This window comes from Oryzias latipes, chromosome 6 (assembly GCF_002234675.1).
Source record: "Oryzias latipes chromosome 6, ASM223467v1".
NCBI lineage: Eukaryota > Metazoa > Chordata > Actinopteri > Beloniformes > Adrianichthyidae > Oryzias > Oryzias latipes.
The window spans coordinates 23,980,557-23,999,493 of record NC_019864.2 but is presented as its reverse complement, the minus strand read 5'-3'; the positions used below and the strand labels follow the sequence as shown (position 1 = coordinate 23,999,493).

At 39.4% G+C, this 18,937-nt stretch overlaps 2 protein-coding genes across 2 annotated transcripts; both read left to right on the top strand.

Moving 5' to 3' along the window:
- The first annotated feature begins 372 nt into the window (after window positions 1-372).
- lcat (lecithin-cholesterol acyltransferase) lies at window positions 373-10,321 on the top strand. Its single transcript, XM_004069739.4, has 7 exons — window positions 373-726; window positions 4,004-4,160; window positions 5,273-5,388; window positions 5,548-5,643; window positions 7,485-7,709; window positions 7,825-8,020; window positions 8,894-10,321. Exons 1-7 carry the CDS (start codon window positions 579-581, stop codon window positions 9,249-9,251), a joined length of 1,296 nt encoding a protein of 431 aa, XP_004069787.1. The 5' UTR covers window positions 373-578; the 3' UTR covers window positions 9,252-10,321.
- A 1,346-nt stretch (window positions 10,322-11,667) lies between these two features.
- pla2g15 (phospholipase A2 group XV) lies at window positions 11,668-18,874 on the top strand. The gene is made up of 7 exons (XM_004069738.4): window positions 11,668-11,995; window positions 13,474-13,630; window positions 16,106-16,224; window positions 16,300-16,398; window positions 16,469-16,693; window positions 17,276-17,388; window positions 17,561-18,874. The coding sequence occupies exons 1-7, from the start codon at window positions 11,851-11,853 to the stop codon at window positions 17,960-17,962; spliced, it is 1,260 nt and encodes a 419-aa protein (XP_004069786.1). The 5' UTR covers window positions 11,668-11,850; the 3' UTR covers window positions 17,963-18,874.
- The last annotated feature ends 63 nt before the right edge of the window (window positions 18,875-18,937 follow it).

Sequence of the window (18,937 nt, the reverse complement as noted above, 5' to 3'; positions counted from 1 at the left end):
AACTCTTCGTTGCAATGTTCTATCTTTTTTTTTATAATGAGCCTATAGAATTTCTGTCCCACAAACGTCTCAGTGGGAAAAAAACAACATTTTCCGAAGGTCCGTGAATGCAACACCATTCAGAAAAAGTTCTGGTTGTTGTTCTACACTGCACCTTCAAATCTGATTTTTACCTTCCGGACAGTCTTCTACTGATAAATAAACGGCGAAAACAGAGGGGGAAAAAGACAAAAACGTTCATAAAAACTCTTGAGTAACACGCATTTGTCCTAAAGTTCATGCGTCCATCAATCATTTACATCCCTCCTTCGTGTTGACAAATAGAAGATTAGCGGGAATCAATAGTACAGCCTGCATGAGTCACATGTTGTTCACGTTTGCTCAGAGACTTTTTCCAAATCATCAGTTTTTGTGTGAATCAGCTGTTTTTAGATCACTTCGGTTCTACATCCCACCGCCTTGAAGCTTATCGTAACCGCCGCTGTCCGCATTTGAACGCCACACCTGCTCCTCCCGCCCTCCGGCTGCCCACAAGCCGACCCAAGGCTCCGTACACCCGCCGCCGCCGCACAGAGAGGATGGGGTCCGCTGGCCGTCTGCTCGCCGTGCAGCTGCTGCTGCTGCTGGTGCATCCGTCTGCCGGCTTCTGGATCATGAACGTCGTCTTCCCTCCGAACAGCAGAGTCAAGGAGACGAGCAACAACAACACATCCCCACTCATCATCGGTACGTCCAGTCTCACTAATCACTGACACTTCAGGAAAACAACGCAAAATACATTTTTATGTAGCCTAAAATTATAAGGGGATCATAAACACGATCAGTTTACAACAGACTGCAAATGTCCTAAACCAATTAAAGATCACCATTCAGCCTTATCTTCAACATCAATTCTCTTTAATTCTAAAAAATCTTTTTGTGTGGTTTCAAAGTTGGGAGCAAAGGTGAATGTTCATTTTTTTAAACGTATAAAACCAAAATTACATCGGTTTTCTGCTGATGAGATCCAAAAAAATGACGTGAAATCAAAATAGATTATGACATCCTGTAAACAAAGAGTAATTCAAAGGATAATGGTTTTTTTTTAATCCTAGTATTGAAAATTTAACCAGAATAGCACTTTGACACAGATGACACTTTTATTGTTTCATTTTTATTTTTAAAAACATTTAAACTTTGTTGTAAATTTAAAACCGGATTTTAAATCCAACTTTTCAAGTTGAGAAAAACTACAATCCTCCAAATTTTTATATTAACAATTACCAAAACTTATATTTTTGTTTTCATGCTATAAAGGTGGGCGTGCCAAATTTAATTAAACTATGGTTGGTAATTAAATTAAAGTACAAAAACCTTAAGATGTGCAAAAAACATCATAGTTGCCATAGATATATAAGTCATGAGGGTCATCTGTTTATTTAATCCTAATGTCTGTATTTTTTTCATTTTTTTTGTCTGCTGGATAAATAATTATATTTTCTCTCAAATATATCTTAGTTGACTGTAAAAACCCTACAATTTTTTAAAATAATGTAGAATTTAATCCCCGATCTATTGTAGTTTACATCGTGTTACAGTGTAATAGCCATACAGGTCATTGCTATTAAAACGTCTGCAGAACACTCCATCCAACACTATTATTCACTTTATACCAATAAAACATCACGTTCTTCAAGTGAAGGAGAGTTTTCCTGAACCTACAGTTGTAAAACAAAGATTTGGGACTGTGTTGGAATCTGACAGAGGTTTGGATCATGACATGACGACGCCTGAATGTGGCCAAGTTCACAGATAAGAGCTGCTGCTCACGTGTTCAGGCCACTGAATTCTTAGTATCCCCCCAAACTACTCCAAGCAGAGCAGCTTGGTGTAAAAAGTCAGCCTCGTTTTTGCCACAAAGTTTAATTTGGCAGAAATTTTTTTTTAAGAAAAAGCTTTGTCTAACACACAAAATGAAACTCTGAAAGGTTCAAAGTGTTTTTGCATTTAATAAAAGCATTGTTTTTAAAATGTACACAAGGGAAAAAGGTTAAAACAACAATTTGCTCTATCACTTTATATTAATGAGAACATAAAGAAAGGATTTATCATCAAAAACGTTGCCTTGCTTTTAAAAAATATTTCAACAAATTTTAAAACAAATTAGCTCAAACATCTATACCTTCTGTATAAATTTATACCCTTTATTATATACATTATTCATTTAATTCAAAACTCTCCTTTGACTTACACAATATTTATAGTTACAACTATGTTCAGTATTTTCCCAAATGTAAAATCAATAGTTTAAAATTTGAAATGTACTTTTTTTTTTTTTAATTTCCTGCTTAAACTGCGATACAAGATTTTGTTTGACAAACCAAGCTTTTCTAAATTAAAGTTCCTTGAAAGCAAAGTGTCACGTTCCTTCAATGAGTTCATCTTTACAACCACGTTCCTGCATTTGTGCTTTAATACTTCTTTTGCTCTCGTTTTTTTTTTTGAGTGAGTGTGTTTCCTTCCATTATTCATTGCATATTTTTTACATTAGCGGAGTCAGCCATCTGCCAACTCGGTCAGTCGAGGGTTCAATTTCCAGATATGGAAGCCAGTGTGTTTGTGAGAAAAACATCAAATGCCACCTATTGTATTTCCAAACTGACAGAAATCTGTTAGTCGGTTTGTATAAAAGTGTCTGCTTTACCTATTGTAAAATATGACATGTGACACTTGAACACTGACCAAAGTGGCAGTTTTTCATGGCTTTCCTTCATCTTCTTGTTCAACTTCAACAGTTTCCACCCTTTGTCCTCCAGCTTCTATGGGTCTTTGTGTCTATTCATTTTGAACAGCATTCATGGGATTAAGGCCAAGTTAAAAAAAAGGGCTGCTTTACAGTCTGCTGGAGCCTTAAATATGTTTGATAGGGTTGAGGTATGGCTCTTTGTGGGAGTGTGGGTCTGTTGGAATGCAGAAGTCTTATGACTGACCTTGAAAGAAAGCAATGAACCAAGTTCTCTCTGCATTAGGCCTGCACAATATACCGCAAATTTATCGTTATCGCGACATTAAGCCGTGCAATATGCATACCGCAAAAGACGGCGAAAATCGCAATAAATGGTTACCTTAAATGTGCTAAAACAAACTCATGGCAGCTTGAAATATTGAACAAATGAAATAAATCCCTTTATGCATTTCAAGCAATTCAACCAATCGGAAGGATCCGTTTACGTTGTTGATCAATCAGATGAGCCCTTTTATGTTTGATGTTTGCCTCCTACGTCGACAAGGGTCAGTTGGAGTATAATTTTTAAACTGTTGCATTGAAATGGAAATGATGTTTTTGGTTGTTTTGCTATTTGTTTATATACCGCGAATTATATCGTTATCGCAATATTAATCACCAATATTGCATATCGCGAGTTTTTCTCATATCGTGCAGCCCTACTCTGCATTAATGGTCTTGCTGTGGCTCATTTTAGTGCGATGAGTTCAAATACCTGTTATGAACTTGAAAAAAACGAATGAAGGGATACCACATAATTGAATTTCAGTTTTTCTTGGACTATTCATTCCTGGCTTATGAAGCAAAGTCAAAGCTCAGGCCACTTGATGAAGCTCAGAGGTCAGGGATGAGCCAAATGAGGTGAAGCAGGTTAGTCAAACATCAGCCTTGGAGATCCACCTCCTCCTTTTCAGCTTTCCCCTACTTTACTCATAACTTGCATGTGTGTTTTGAACCTGGAATCCCCAAAACTAATTAATCCAAGAGTGAGATAGAGAGGCAGATGTTTAACGAGGTTTCACTATTGATTCCATCTGTGGAGACTACTGGATGAATTTCTACCTGAAAGGACCTACTGTCTCAGACCCAGGACCTGCAGATAGGATCAAACCCCATGTCTGGTTTATGAACTCCTCACTAGCTGCCTAAAATGTCTGGATAAAAGGACAATTGACATGTGGATATTGTGATCACTGCCTTTTATTGTCTATGACACTTAACATTTATCTGTGTTTTCAGTACCAGGAAGTTTGGGGAACCGTCTGGAAGCCAAAATAGACAAACCAGCTTTGGTCCACTGGATGTGCTTCAAGAAGTCCGACCACTGGTTTCCTATCTGGATCGACCTGAACATGTTCATGCCGATCGGCGTGGACTGCTGGATTGATAACATCAGGTAAAGATAAACACTTCTACGTCTTTACCTTGTTGATTTTGGCAGAAGTCATCATTTCTGATTCTTTATCGTTACTTCAGACATTTTTATGCTAGTTGCTGTCTTGAATTGTTGTGGTCAACCCAAAACACAGAAGAATTTTGGCAGAAACTAAACATTTTAATAAATATAAAAACGACAAAACCAAAGAAACAAATCTGACAACAGTTAACTTGACATGGATCAACTGAAAAGCAGAAGGATGGTAAAAACGAGTGAAAACTTGGACTAGGTGTGCAGTGACAGAAGGATCTCTGTCCTGTCTATGAATGTTCGAGCGACTGCTTCCAATGAAAAGTGTATTTAAACACGCGCATGCATGTTTTGGCCTTCTGGGTTTCAAACTTGTACATTCATGCATCCCTACGCAAGTTTTTGAGTCAGTTTTTGGACTCTACGTACAAAAAGCACAACAATTGAACATGCGCTGAAATTTAAACTTGTTGAACTTTGACCAATCACATTTGGTAGTGACATGTGGGTAGCGTCCTCTTCAACTCACAGTAGTGTCAAATGTTTAATCATAGAGGAAAAATTGCAGTTTGTGCCCAGCTGGAATTATACTGTACGAAACCAAGTTTCATGAAGAAAAAGCCTGGAACAAGAGTCACGTGATTTGCACCACTTCACTATTTCGCACCAAGGCTCTTCCAACTACAAGTGCTAGTATCGAGTAGTGCCAGACCCGTGTGAACACAGTATGCTAAAAAGCCGGTTCAAAAACCGTTCTTGAGCATGCCACACATGCCCAGTGTGTATGTAGCTTCAGAGACAGATGTCCAGAGAAGGGGGTGGTCCCAGCAACCCTCCTTGGGTCGCCTCATGAATTGAAGCGACCGCAGTGACCTCCCCCTTACGAACAGGCGGGACGGTGCAGATTCATTTGGATTGGTGTGGCCATTCTTCTGCTGGGTCCAGGGTGGCCGGGTCATTGGGGATGGGGGAACATAGTACAATGAATAAACTTAAGCTTGACCAAATTATGAAACCTTCAAAGCAACAGCTTCAATCTCCCATGATCACACGCATGTACTTCCTGAGTAGTGTCAATGTTCACGAGTGTTTTCCTACAGACTTGTTTATAACAAGACAACCCGGCGATCCTCCAATTCACCTGGGGTGCAGGTGAGAGTACCTGGATTTGGGGAAACCTATACCATAGAGTTTCTGGACTACAACAACTTAGCTGGTGAGAAAATGAGCTTTTTACTGTAGTATTAAGAGCTCCATTGTGTGCATTTATGAGAAAAGGAATTTTTGTGGTTTTAGTAGAAGTGATTCTATGATATAAAACTGTATCAATCTTTCTTTTTTAAGTCCTTTCAGGTTTTTCTGCTGTTCTTTGCAGGTTATTTTCATTCTATGGTGGAGCATTTGGTCAATGTAGGTTACGTCCGCAATGAGACTGTCCGTGGCGCTCCGTACGACTGGAGATTAGCTCCAAGTAAGTATCAGATTGACATATGCTGCTGGTGCTTTACATCCATAACACATTTTTTATTGGACCCCTTTTTAATCTAAAGAGTAAATGTAAATTTGGAGGTTGGGCCCTGTACACGTGTTAGCATTGCAAAAGTGACAAGTGTACAAAAGGGCTTGAGCTGGGATGATCACAAAAAATGACAGTATGATAATGAATAGTTTCTGTAAATGCTAAAGAACTTAATACACCATAGAGTGGACGAAGCTTTCAATCTGTGGGTTATTAGGCTTTAATTCAAACAGAATGGATAGAATCAGATAAACTGTTGCTAATAAATGCAGTAATCTAAGCAGAGAGTTTGACACTAATAATAAAGAATTATGTTTTTCGTTGTGGGCTGCAACGTGGTGTAGTGGTTAGCACTCTGGCCTCACAATGAGAGAAGGTTCAAATCTTGGCTTGGTCCTTTCTGTCTGGAGTTTAGATGTTCTCCTCCTGCATGGTTGAGTTTTCTCCAGGCACTCTTGGCTTCCTCCCACAGTCAAAAACATGGTTCATGGGTTACTGTAATTGGCTTGCTCTAAATTACCCTTTTAGGTGTGAATGTGACTGTGTGTGGTTGTCTGTGGCAAAATGTCTAACAGTAGCTGGGTAGGCTCCAGCATCCCTGTAGCTCTGAATGGGAAGAAGTGGGTATAGATGGATAAATGATCCCAGATCAGATCATTTTTTTTACAGACCAGCTGGTACGAGGCTGAACTTGTCCTCCAAGTTTTGTAGATTCAATTTTGCTTAAGTTTTAAGGAAAAAGTTTATCTTCATCCTCTAAAAAATACTTGCAGTCGGTTTAAACTGTCTTTGTGAACTAAAATATGATAAAGACTTTTCTTTAACCATCAACGTCAAAGCTAAAAACCAGATGTTAACTTCAGCTTTGTCTGACTTTGAAGCTGTGACGGATAAACGCAACAGAATAAAATAATACAACTGTCTGTTTTTTTAACATACATTAATAAATGTGAAACCATTTTTTTATATCAATGTTATATTGTATTTTATCAACTTTGTTAGCTTGGAGATTTCCAGGTAGTGGTCGAATCAGCCAAATGTAGTTAGAAGCGTGACCGAAACGAGCGAGTCAGGAGTTTTTCATTGACAGATGTGATGGAGAGAATCCGTCAGTTTTTCAAAATAAAATTTCCTTTAGAATCATATAATAAATAAAACAGAAGTACTGGTAGTGTAAGTGATATCGTTTTTTTCTTCTCTGTGGCCAAGTGACCCATGGGGCCTAGGGGTTGGGGACCACTGGTTTGGTGAATTTATTAGACAGGGGTGAATATTTCTGACCTCAAGGCCAATGTGTTCGCATAAGAAAACAAGAAAACATGGACAACTTTGTCTATAATTAAACTATGTTGCCTGAAAGACTGATTATGTCCAGAATTCCTGTACTTTCGTTCCAAGTCTGGAGTCGCTGGTCCATTGGACTGTCAGCAAACTTAGAATATGGCCACAGTGTTGGGCTTGATCATTAAATTGGATTCTTGTTAGGAAATTGCTCAAAATATCTGCACTTATTGTTTAGCTCCACCAATCTGAACATGCACCACCCACTCTTCTACCTTATCTGGACTCAAACGCTTTGTTTACTCCCCTGCATGCAAGATAACTCATCAGTTAAAGACTCAACAACTGCAATGAAAAAAACACAAAAACAACACGATCATTGGGACCAGAATCCTAAATTTACAGAAACACCCTAGTTACCCAGAAATTATAAACTTATTTTGTTTCTGGCCAATTTAAAAAGATTTACTCACTATTCTAAAATCTTCTTTTTGCCCTTTTTTTCTCCACAGATGAGAACTCGGAATACTTCATAAGGCTGCAGGAGCTGGTGGAGGAGATGTATAACCAGTATCAGAAACCAGTTTACCTGCTGGGGCACAGCATGGGTGGACACTACGTCCTTTACTTCCTCAACAACCAGCCTCAGGCCTGGAAGGATACATACATCAGAGGCTTCATTTCCCTGGGAGCACCATGGGGTGGCGCTGTTAAAGTACTTAGAGTCATGACTTCAGGTATAGAATAAATCCTACACAACACCGTGGGCACAGGTCGGGGATGCCTAGGCAGCCCAGCTGTAGGATCTGCCTGATTTTCTATTATAAAGCTGTCCGTTCTAAATGTTCACAGGTAACAACGATGGCATCCCAATGCTTTCTAACATTAAACTCCGTGAGGAGCAGAGGATGATGACAACCAATCCTTGGATGCTACCATCTGAGGATGCCTGGCCAAAGGACCATGTCTTCATCTCCACGCCATCAGTGAACTACACAAACCAGGACTACAAGCGCTTATTCACGGACATTGACTTTGAGAATGGCTGGTAATTTATTGCTCTTTTTTTTATGTTGTTATCAGACTGCTGCATCAGGCCATAGTCACACCTGACCTTATGGATACATACAGGCTGTCTGCGGGCGAAAAATGGGAAAACCTGTACGGGGCACACATGTGGCCAACAGGAAATATCAAGGTTGTAGTCCACGCTCTGAACCGATAGAGTGAAAATGTTCGTGCACATTTTTTTCAATGGGCATGCTGTGGGCGTCGGGTTGTAGCAAACTCGTAAACAACACACTAGGGTACGTAAGGGTGAAGTAGGTGAAACATTGGGTACAGCATATGGATATTTCACCCCCACCCCTGCCCCAAACCATGCGCACTATGAACTGCATTGGTGCAGTTCAAGTGACAAGTGCATGCTCCACTTGTGCATTTCTTGCGTGCAGCCTGTTAGAAATGAGGAAATTAAGCAATCAGAGAATTATGTGTGTGGACATCGTGCAGGGCATCCTACAGGCACTTGCATATCACCAGCACACCCCATGTGTGGAGCATTTGCGCACACTCAATAAGAAGCCAGTGCGCACCTTATTAATGAGTTGAGTCTCTTGAACGGGCACCAACAGCATCACCTTACATCATAGGGGCGTCCAACTAACATTATCCTTACAAATACTTCACTATACGTTTACCACAAGCACAACAATTGAAGCTGCCTTATAATCCTCAATGGAGATGCAAGACACACTTGCGCTCCCTTTAAGATGTGGCCCCTCCTGATAGGGTCAAACAACCCAAGAGCCCATTGCGTCCGTGCTGGTCAACCCCTCGTATGGGTTCATGTGACTAAGGCATAAAACAGTTCTGGCTTTTTTCTACAACTGAAATGTATTTTATCTGTGTTTGCCTACAGGCACATGTGGGAAGACACCAAGAACCTGACTGGTGCTCTCCACCCGCCTGGCGTTGAGGTGTGGTGCATGTACGGCGTCGGGCTTCCAACTCCTGTGACGCATATTTATGATGAAGATTTTCCAAATGCAGACCCGGTGGACTATGTTTATGCCGACGGGGATGACACAGTGGACAGCTTTAGCATGAGTCTGTGCAAACGCTGGGAGGGCCAGCAGGAGAAGCCAGTCCATGTGACGGAGTACAGAGGACTGGCCCATCTAGACATGGTGTTCCACGAAAAAGTGCTCCATCAAATCCAGCAAATCCTGGAGGGCAAATCAGACGTCCCCAAGGAAATTGATGTACGATTGGATTAACAAGCGCACAAGAAAATGCAGTAGTTCAAAAAAATTCTGTTTGAGTTTTTTGTCAGTTTTAGTGTCAAAATAAAAACAATGTTACATTGCTTCTTTATGCTGAAGTAGGAGCACCATGTCAAATCCATTTGGATGAAGAAAAGTTGGATAGGGGTGTTATATTTTGATTTTAACAGTCTTGGTTTTAAATATGTTTAAAACCTATGAAAAAGTAACTTTAAAATTACTGTCCTGACTTTAGCAGTGGCATGCCACATCTCTCTGTAGCATCAGTTGAAGCCCAATTACATTTTTCATTATTTGTGTTTTGTAAAGATTTTTAATCTGAGTATTTTCAAATGTTATTCCACTCGTCTGTCCAACAGTGACAAAACAAAGTTATAATGTACCTTAAAGAGAATGCTAATGTAGCACGCCACGCTAAAAAACACATGCTATTATGTTTTGTCCGCCTAATACTAGATGACATAAAAAAAGACTTTTAGCATAATGTGAAACTGTACATCTCATTAATAATAGTCTGTATTTTGTTTTTTATGTTGGCCCTCTTATGTTGTGTCTGTGTTGCCTCATCACAATGTGATTTTAAATTTTGTATTTGTAATTGACGCCCGATCTCTTGTAAAGGTTGCTGCACGCACAGCTTTTTGCTTGCTTTTATCATAAATGTTTCCTTTAGGATTTATTTGTTTGTAAAATACAGAACTGTTTTTACATTCAGCCTGGTAGAGTAAATTAACGTCTTGAGACCTGGCGTCCACAGACAACACATTGTGGCTTTTATTTTCACTGTTGTTCATCAGAATCAGAATCACTTTATTTGCCAAGTACAGCACATGTACAGGGAATTTGACTTTAGTTACTTGTGCTCTTGTGCAATTCATGTTCATTCATTAATGTTCATTCTGATTACTTACTCTTGAGGCCCTGGGACTATGAAAAAAAAGGATACCAATCAAGAGTTCGGGTCTCAAGAGGTTAAACCTCCAATTCTTCTTATCGTCTTTACATGATGTAAATGTTGATATATTTCTGGTAAATCTCTTCAAAAACAAGTGTTTTTACATGTACTCTGTGTTTTATCTAAATTATACACCACTTTCTCGGTTTGAAGAATCAGAAAAAGCAGAAAGATTTTTTTTTTACTATCTCAAAAAGCTTAAACCTAAGAGTTTGTTAGACTTAATCACTTTTCACAGGTTGCCTCTTTTGTAATACATTATTGCAACACTGAATGTCAAACATTCACATGATGCAACACTGGCTCTCAGAGGCTAAGACAATGTAATGAAAGAACACGATCAGGAGACTAACCCCACACAAGAGTTTGAGATAAAAATGACACGTGAAAACTGAAAAAAAAAGAAATCACTTTTCAATATGGTTTTTGTACACAAACAGCTAAAAGACTGTAGTATGAGCTGCATTTACTCTCACTATGTAGGAAACTTAATTTTAAAGCTACACTGCTTTTAACATAGGCCTTAATTTACCATTCTAAATGATAAAATTATATTACTTTTTTTTGGTCTGATAGTTCTGAGAGGAAGACATGATTCATTGCATCAATGCCATACTTTACTTTAACAAAGTAGAGTAGAGAAAATATGCAAATGTTATGCTTCATGTTATCTTTAGTTACTCTTTACTAAGAAATATGTTGACTACAATCCATTTTTCCCCTGTTCAGTAGTGATTTGATTATATTCTCTGATCATTTCTTATTTTTTCTGTGCATTTAACATCTGTTTATGTTTTAACAGAAAAGGCACAGGTATAACTGCTAACCAACCAAATAATAATAAAAACAATCTTACAAACTCTTAAAAGCTGCTTCCTCGTTAACTTTAAGGGCAGACCTTATGGCCATATTCAATGAAAGCATGAAAAGAAAGGTCAGAACTAAAAATAACATTTAAGTAAAATGGAAATAGGGACAAATATCCACCAACAGAAAAACATTATACTAGTGTGTGCAAATAAAAGACAGTTTTTGCAGTGCATGGATAAATTAATAAACAGCGAATGAAAGGTGTACATTTGTTTTTAAATGAATAACTTGGATAAATCAAGTTTCTTTTTAGAATACAACAAATTTCTTGTCGTGCAAAACCTAGTTTTTATTTTTATAAAATTGATTTGCATACATTTTTCGAGGCAACCCACTTCAGATGTGTCCTTTGCTTTCAAATACCAGCAGTTTTATTTATTTATTTATTTAAACTTTTGTAAAAGACAATCAATGAATTATTAAAGCAATTGTTTGTGTTCTCTCTTTACATAAAGCATGCAGTCCACTCAGTGGTTGAAGAAACTATTTGCTTTTTCTGCAAGAACGTCATCGACTTGTGTCAGAGAAGTCACGGTTCATCGACATCTGCGATCGATTGCTTTAGTCTTGATAGGCGAAGCCGTCGGGTGGATTGCTCCGTGATCAGTACCTCGTGATCGTCGGTGTTTACTAACTGAAGTTAGCTGCTGTAGGATGGTCCTCGCGGGGATTTAACAGCCTGCCGGAGACACTTGGCGGCAGACCCGCACACACCGACGAGGCGACAGCTCCCCCTCCCTTTTTTTTGGCTATGAGACATCGGGAGCCATGGCGAGTCGGCACCGGGTAACCGTCTTCTTCCTCTTCGGGGTGTTGTTGTTGCTGCTGCTGTCATCTCGGAGCGGTGGAAGACCAGCGCAGAAATGTCGCGGCAACAAGTCGTGTCAGCCCGCGAGACCCCCCGTCGTCCTAAGTGAGTATTATTGTAATTTCCCCACCCTTAAATAATTTTTACTGAAAGCTCACCAAAATGACCCCCCCGCCATATATATTCGGCGGCGTAACTCCACGAAAGCTATGCAAAAAATATGTAAGTCGTGTTTTATGCTAAAATAAATCAATATAAATACTAACAAATATTTACATTTAACAAATTTAAAAATTGTCGAGTAAAAAAATGATAATTTATTTACAACTTACGTATTTATTCACCCCCCCCCCTTTATTTGTTTTTCTTTTCTTAATTCTTTTTTTACGTTTTCCACTTTTTTTTTAGCGTTGACCGATCACATTAGTTATATTAGTTTTTTTTTTTTAATTATGAAGGCATTTAGTTCAGTTCTTTCAAGTTTAAGATCAAATGTTGTTTTTGGTGACTTTTATTTTGAAGGCCTAATATTGTGTGGGGTTAGTCTCATGATCATGGGATCAAAGCTGGAATCTCGGGACTCAAAGAAAATTGGGTTTTTCCATCTTTACATGTCATTTTCAGTTTAGAATCTCCATCTCAGTTTGGTGCATGACTGCTCTGTTGCAAAAGTAAAATTAATCATCTGATAATTCACTCAAAGTCCACCAGTTGAATCTGTTTTTAATAATAAAGCAAATATTTTAGTGAGAATCAAGTGGCTGGACATTCCTTTGTTACGCCTAGAACTTACTAATCAATTTGGCTCTGCCGTCTGTCTTTAAGCAGATAACACTGACTGTTCGATGATTACTGACAGAAGAGCTGGTGAAGAAACTGAGCCGTGACCCTTGACCCTTAAAATCAATGAATATAATCAACCAAAAGAACAGCTGACTTTACAGAGGGACGACAGCTTCGTTAAACAATCCCAAACAAGTTTAGTATGTAGCCCAAACATTATTTATGGAAAAAAAAATCAAAATGTTTTTGGGAAAAAAAAAGAGCCTTCTGTGTATGTAAGGCTTCAAAATGCAGTCAGGATTTCATCAGTGCTGCTCCTGCGTAACAAGTTTCCTGAGAGCTGACTGACAGCCCTGCAGCTGTTTACAACGAGCTGCATTTGAGGCGCCGATCGAAGTGACACAAGACAAATCAGCTGAGCCAAAATCTGCGTTTACTGTCAGTCAAAGTGACCGCAATCTGAGATGTGCCCTAGAGTAACCCCTGTGCATCACATCAGTCAAATGCTAAACACACCTCTCCTCTTTTAGCCTTTTTATTCTGTAAATCATAAAAAAAGTAAATCTAATAAGATCTAATTAATTCACACAAAAATCTGGTTGCAGCAATTCTCCTGGTTTTAGTTTACTCTCATTTATCTATAGTTTATCTTAAATACATTCTCTAAAAGTAAAAATGATCAAGTCCTTCTAAAAAGAAGCTTTTTATCTGGTCACTGGAAATTAAGTCATTTTTGCTGATGCTGACAGAGGAGCACAGAGGGGCTTGTGCTGTTTGTGCTGACTTGCTCTTTGTTGCAGTTCCGGGGGATCTGGGAAACCAGCTGGAGGCCAGGCTGAATAAACCCAGCGTGGTTCATTACATCTGCTACAAGAAGACCGACTCCTTCTTCACTCTGTGGCTCAACCTGGAGCTGCTCGTCCCCTTCGCCATCGACTGCTGGATAGACAACATCAGGTGAGCTTTTCTCTCCATTTTATGATTTGAGTTTTTTGTTAGAATAACATGTCGACAGGAGGGTTAGAAACAGCTGTAAAAAAGAAAACTAAAGGAATTTCTGTTAAAATGAGGCTGAGCAGATGTGACAAAGCCAGATCTTTTCAGCTCTTTTCAAAGCGTTCCCTCTGTTTTTTTTAATTATGATTATGGCCAATGCTTTCTATAGCCTATGGTGGCATATAAGTAGCTTTTATACAATTTTATATATATATATATATATATATATATATATATATATATATATATATATATATATATATATCTTTCTCTCTCTCTCTCTCTCTCTCTCTATATATATATAAATATATATAATTTATAAACATATAATATGTATATATATACATTATTTGTTTTTGTTAAACAAGAGAAACAGTCAGCCTTACAAGCTCAAACTTTAAATAAAAATGCATATTTGCAGGACATCCTTACAATTAAAAAAATTATTACAAAGAATTTGTAATAATAACTTCTAAACATTTAGAAGTTTTAGAACTCTTTGACATGTAATTTAAATTATTTAGAAAAAGGCCAACATTTTTTCTTTTTTCTTTTTCTTTCTCTGTGTTGAAATTCATTTCGACACAGAATTACTAAATCAATGCAATAAGTGTGCACATGTGCAACATATCATCATTGATATTATAGCCTCAGAATATAACAAATTTAAAATAATATTCACATTAATTGAAGTAGACAGATTTTGTTCTCGATCTGAAATCTGCAACTGTTGCAGTTCCGTTACGTTGGCAGTCTCTGTAGCACGTCTGCTGTTGTTGGTTGTCCTTTTCAACTGTTTTATGGGATTAACCTGCAAAATTGATGAATTCCTTTAAACAATAAATATATTTTATTAATTAATGACAATAACATTTTTGTTGTTAGGCATTACTGGTGATGAATGGTTTGTGCCAGAGGACAGAATTCATTAATGCCAGAGCCAAAGGCCAAGGGCACAAGCCATTAATGCCCATAAATGTTATTGTATAAATAATCCAAGGTAACGCCCACAAACCCTGGTGTTATTTGAAGAAGGTAATGCAATGTTTATGGTGACAAATACTGCCTAACTACTTAGCAAACAATCACTTCAATGATCTAAGACCATTGGCACCAGTTATTTTTTGCTCACCTGTAAATGACTTGGAAAATCAAACACAGATGGTATGGTGTCGGGTTTCAAGCGAACAGTCTGCCCACTCTTATCAAAATCTGTTTTCACAAAATGTTTTGAACATATCCAGACTTTATTACTAGCTGGTAACCACAGTGATCCATCTGGGTTAGCTCTTTTGATAGCTAAGGCCCACTTTTTTCTTAAGCCTGAATTCATTGGAAACCTGCAAGAAAAGGCCAGTAACTGGGTCAGAAATGTATAAATCTGTATTACTATAATAGCCTAGGACTAGTATACTGTATATAGGTTTAAAAAAATAAAGTTTACATAGATGTCGACAGCAAATTATACGTACATCATGCAGCATGTTGATAATAGCCCAGCAGCATATGTCAACATGTGTACCGTACTATTAATGAAGCCCCTGCAGCATTAAAAGAAAAAGAAGAAAAAACTTATAGTCCTTACCTGTGAAATGTTATGCCTTCCTCCTTCGTAGACTCATTTCTCCGAATTTGGCAGTTGAAACCCGCTCAATGAACAAGCATTTTGCAAAAACATCGTCCACATCCACGCACTGCAGCAGTGACCTGACCTCACCAAGATGGCGGTGCTCTCCTCCCTCAAGGAATCATGTCATGTCGGCTCTAGCGATATAACTCATTAGTTTACCCTCTCTCCTGCTAGCTTACAGCCCAACATAACATTAGCGGTGCAACAAAAACGGCGGGTAATATTGGAGCTATCCAGCCATAGAGTTTAGATCCAGATTCCAGCTCAGATGAGGAAAACATAGACGTTCATGGATCTTTTTGTCTGCAAGTGAATGCATCAGAATGGAGCAGAACAGCGAGCTGGTGGCCCACTTAGTGTATTTACTTCGTCACGATTAAGCTCTTTTTCAAACTCCATTTTTTTTCAGCCGCTCCTGATTCACAATAATTTTAATAAAAAAAATACTCAATAATGCAATTTTAAGATGAATTTTCGTTAAAGATATCCTCTATTATCAGAAAAATGCTACAAGAACATGTTAAAAACGGTATTTTCATCAGAGTGGGTCTTTAAATTGGCAGAGGCTACTTTTGGTGCCCCAGCAGCTTTGTGGGCTTGACTGGAAATGAAGTGAGGTGTGAATGCAGAATCGAAAAAAAGTTTCACTTCTGCTCCAGAAAACCAAAGCTCCTCTCAGATCTGCCCGTTTCCTGTAAAAAATCCGGTTTGGGATGCTGTTATGGTGCAGGAACAGAGACTGAAAACGGGAAGCTGGCTTTTAGGGTTTGTTTTTGGTCCACCTTTGATCAAACGCATCTTCACAGGTTGATCTACAACAGAACCACACGCACCTCCGAGGCCCCCCCCGGCGTGTTTGTGCGTGTTCCCGGCTTTGGAAAGACGTTTTCGCTGGAGTACCTGGATCCCAGCAAGCAGAGCGTGGGTGAGTCAAACTCAGTCCGGCACAAAACCAAGAGCAGCCGAGTTCTGAAACCTTTGAGTTCTCCTTCCCTTCCAGGCATGTATTTCTTCAGCATCGTGCAGTCCATGGTGGAGTGGGGCTACACCAGAGACGATGATGTCAGAGGAGCGCCATACGACTGGAGGAAAGCGCCGAGTAAGACGCCCGGCTCAACGCCAACCAGGTCGAGATTTCCCTGCTCATCGCCTCTGCCGCTCTTTTTCAGACGAGAATAAAGAGTATTTCCTGAAGCTGCAGCAGATGATCGAGGAGATGGCGGAGAAAGCCGGTGGGCCCGTGGTGCTCATCGCTCACAGCATGGGGAACATGTACACGCTGTACTTCCTGAACCAACAGCCGCAGGCCTGGAAGGACAAGTACATCAAGGCCTTCATCTGTCTGGGGCCGCCGTGGGCGGGCGTGGCCAAGACGCTGCGCGTCATCGCTTCCGGTGAGCAGACACACCAAGCGCGGTAGAAACACGACAAACGTGTCACAACAACAAAAGAACCAAACCTGTTATTTGTGTAAAGATAAATAAAGAAAATAACAAGAGATTCATATTTTGAACATACAAAATACAAAATCAAATTTTGTTTTTCTCAGAATGAAGATTTGTCTTTTGAAAATCATTGAAGTTGATTTTGTTTTGACTAAAAATGCAAAATAAAATCTGAAATTTTGTTATCTGAAAACTCCTACAAAATAAAAGTATCAAATCAAAATTTTATTATTGCATTTTTAGAGTAAGTGCTACACACTAAACTATAAATAATATAAAAGATGCTCAAAAATATTAGTAAAATTAAATTTAGTTTGATTTATTTTTTGAAAACTTATCATTTCAATTAATTTAACTTTCTTAGGATTGCTTTGATTTTTTTTTTTTTAGACGACTGCTTTTGTGAATTTGGGCTATACAAATCAAATTGAATTGAATTGAATTTTATTTTGAAGCTAAATTCAAGCTAAATGGTGAAATAAAGTCAGCACAGACTTTTCTCTCTGATTTGTTTTTGGTCTTCACCTTCAGGTGACAACAACCGCATCCCGGTGATCAGCCCGCTGAAGATCCGTACCCAACAGCGTACGGCTGTATCCACAAACTGGCTGCTGCCCTACGCCCACTCCTGGTCCAAAGATCAGGTCTGGATCCACATGAGTGCCAGTGGTTTGGGTTCTGTCCAACTCTCTCTAGATCTTCACCTCAATCATCTCAGCAGAAAAAATTCTTTGTGTCAGAAACTTGTCAGAGAATAAGCGTAACGAAAGACATAAAACGACATATTTGTCATTGGGGTCATTTCCTCTCCTGCAGGTTTTGATCCGCACACCCTCTGTCAACTACACGGTGCAGGACTACCGACGGCTCTACAAAGACATCGGCTTCGATGACGGCTGGTTGATGCGGCAGGACACGGAGCCGCTGGTGTCCGACCTCCTGCCGCCCAACGTGGAAGTCCACTGCCTGTACGGCAGCGGCATCAACACGTCTGAGGCCTTCCACTACTCCAACAACTTCCCGGACGAGGAGCCCACAGTGGTAAACGGAGACGGGGACGGGACGGTGAACCTGCGGAGCGCCATCCAGTGCAAGCGGTGGGTGGGGCAGCAGAAGCAGCCCGTCTTCTTGAAGGAGCTTCGAGGGAACGAGCATGTGGACATGCTGACGAACTACACGACCGTGGCGTACATCAAGAAGGTGCTGTTCTCCCCGTGACGCTGCGAGGGAACCAGACTCCTAAAGGTCACAGGAGGGCCGGGCCAGGCCGTCCTCGCCGAGCCTCAGAACGGCTAAACTGTATTTTCACGTCAGAAGGCTTCACAGAAAATATTTAGGTTTGATTGGAGTATTCCAGTTTCAGGATACTTAATCAGTCATTCCTCTGTATTTGTCAGGATGTTTACAGGTAAATTTCTGTCCATTTCTATCATGGTGACTCTTTCCACATGTCCAACAGAAACTGACAGACGTGTGCCAGGATTTTGCACTGTTTGCACCACCCTGGTAGCAATTAGGTTTAGGGGTTGGAGGAGGTTTCTGATTGTGAACAGGGGTTTCTTTTTATTGTGTCAAAGCTTTCAGTGATGCAAGTCTGCCTCATTCAGCTGAGCTGTGGGTCCCTAATGGAGGGATTCTCCAAAAAAAAAGTAAAAAAAAAAATCCACTTTTTGTGCTCAGATTGTCGCTCCTGCCGGCTTGTGGCTCGGCTCCCCGTCTGTTCTGCTGCTCCTGTGGAGGTTTTCCATGCAGGTTGGAATCGGGTGCCTTGTGAGGTTGCAGCGAGGAGACATGTTCAAGTGGACTTGGATCGGATCTGGTCCTGGAAATGTCTTTTTCCTCTACTGTTTGTAAAGTCATAGGAAGTTCTGTGTTTTTTGTTCTGACGCCGAGCTCCAGAGAACCATATCTGTTGTTTCCATCTTCAGTCATTCTTTTTGGTGAAATACTTTATATTTAAGGTTTTTCATCTCCTGAAAATGTAATTGTTGAAACTTTTAATGATTTCTGTGAGGTTTCCTTGTTTTAAAAGAGCGCAGAAGGTTTTGTTTTGTACTTTTTCACGTTCTGATGTCATATAAACCAAAATGTAACCATGTTTCACAAAAATAAATAAATTCTTAAATGAAACTAAATTAGAATTCTCCTCCTTTAAAAATGGGAATGTGACTTAACCTTTGTCTGTGCTGTTGC

Bases quoted from the DNA above. Each gene is read 5' to 3' on its own strand.
- lcat (XM_004069739.4), top strand. From the start codon at position 579: ATGGGGTCCGCTGGCCGTCTGCTCGCCGTGCAGCTGCTGCTGCTGCTG. The intron at 5,389-5,547 runs GTGAGAAAATGA...TGTTCTTTGCAG, and splicing joins GGACTACAACAACTTAGCTG to GTTATTTTCATTCTATGGTG. The intron at 8,021-8,893 runs GTAATTTATTGC...GTTTGCCTACAG, and splicing joins ATTGACTTTGAGAATGGCTG to GCACATGTGGGAAGACACCA.
- pla2g15 (XM_004069738.4), top strand. From the start codon at position 11,851: ATGGCGAGTCGGCACCGGGTAACCGTCTTCTTCCTCTTCGGGGTGTTG. The intron at 11,996-13,473 runs GTGAGTATTATT...TCTTTGTTGCAG, and splicing joins GAGACCCCCCGTCGTCCTAA to TTCCGGGGGATCTGGGAAAC. The intron at 16,694-17,275 runs GTGAGCAGACAC...CTTCACCTTCAG, and splicing joins GCTGCGCGTCATCGCTTCCG to GTGACAACAACCGCATCCCG.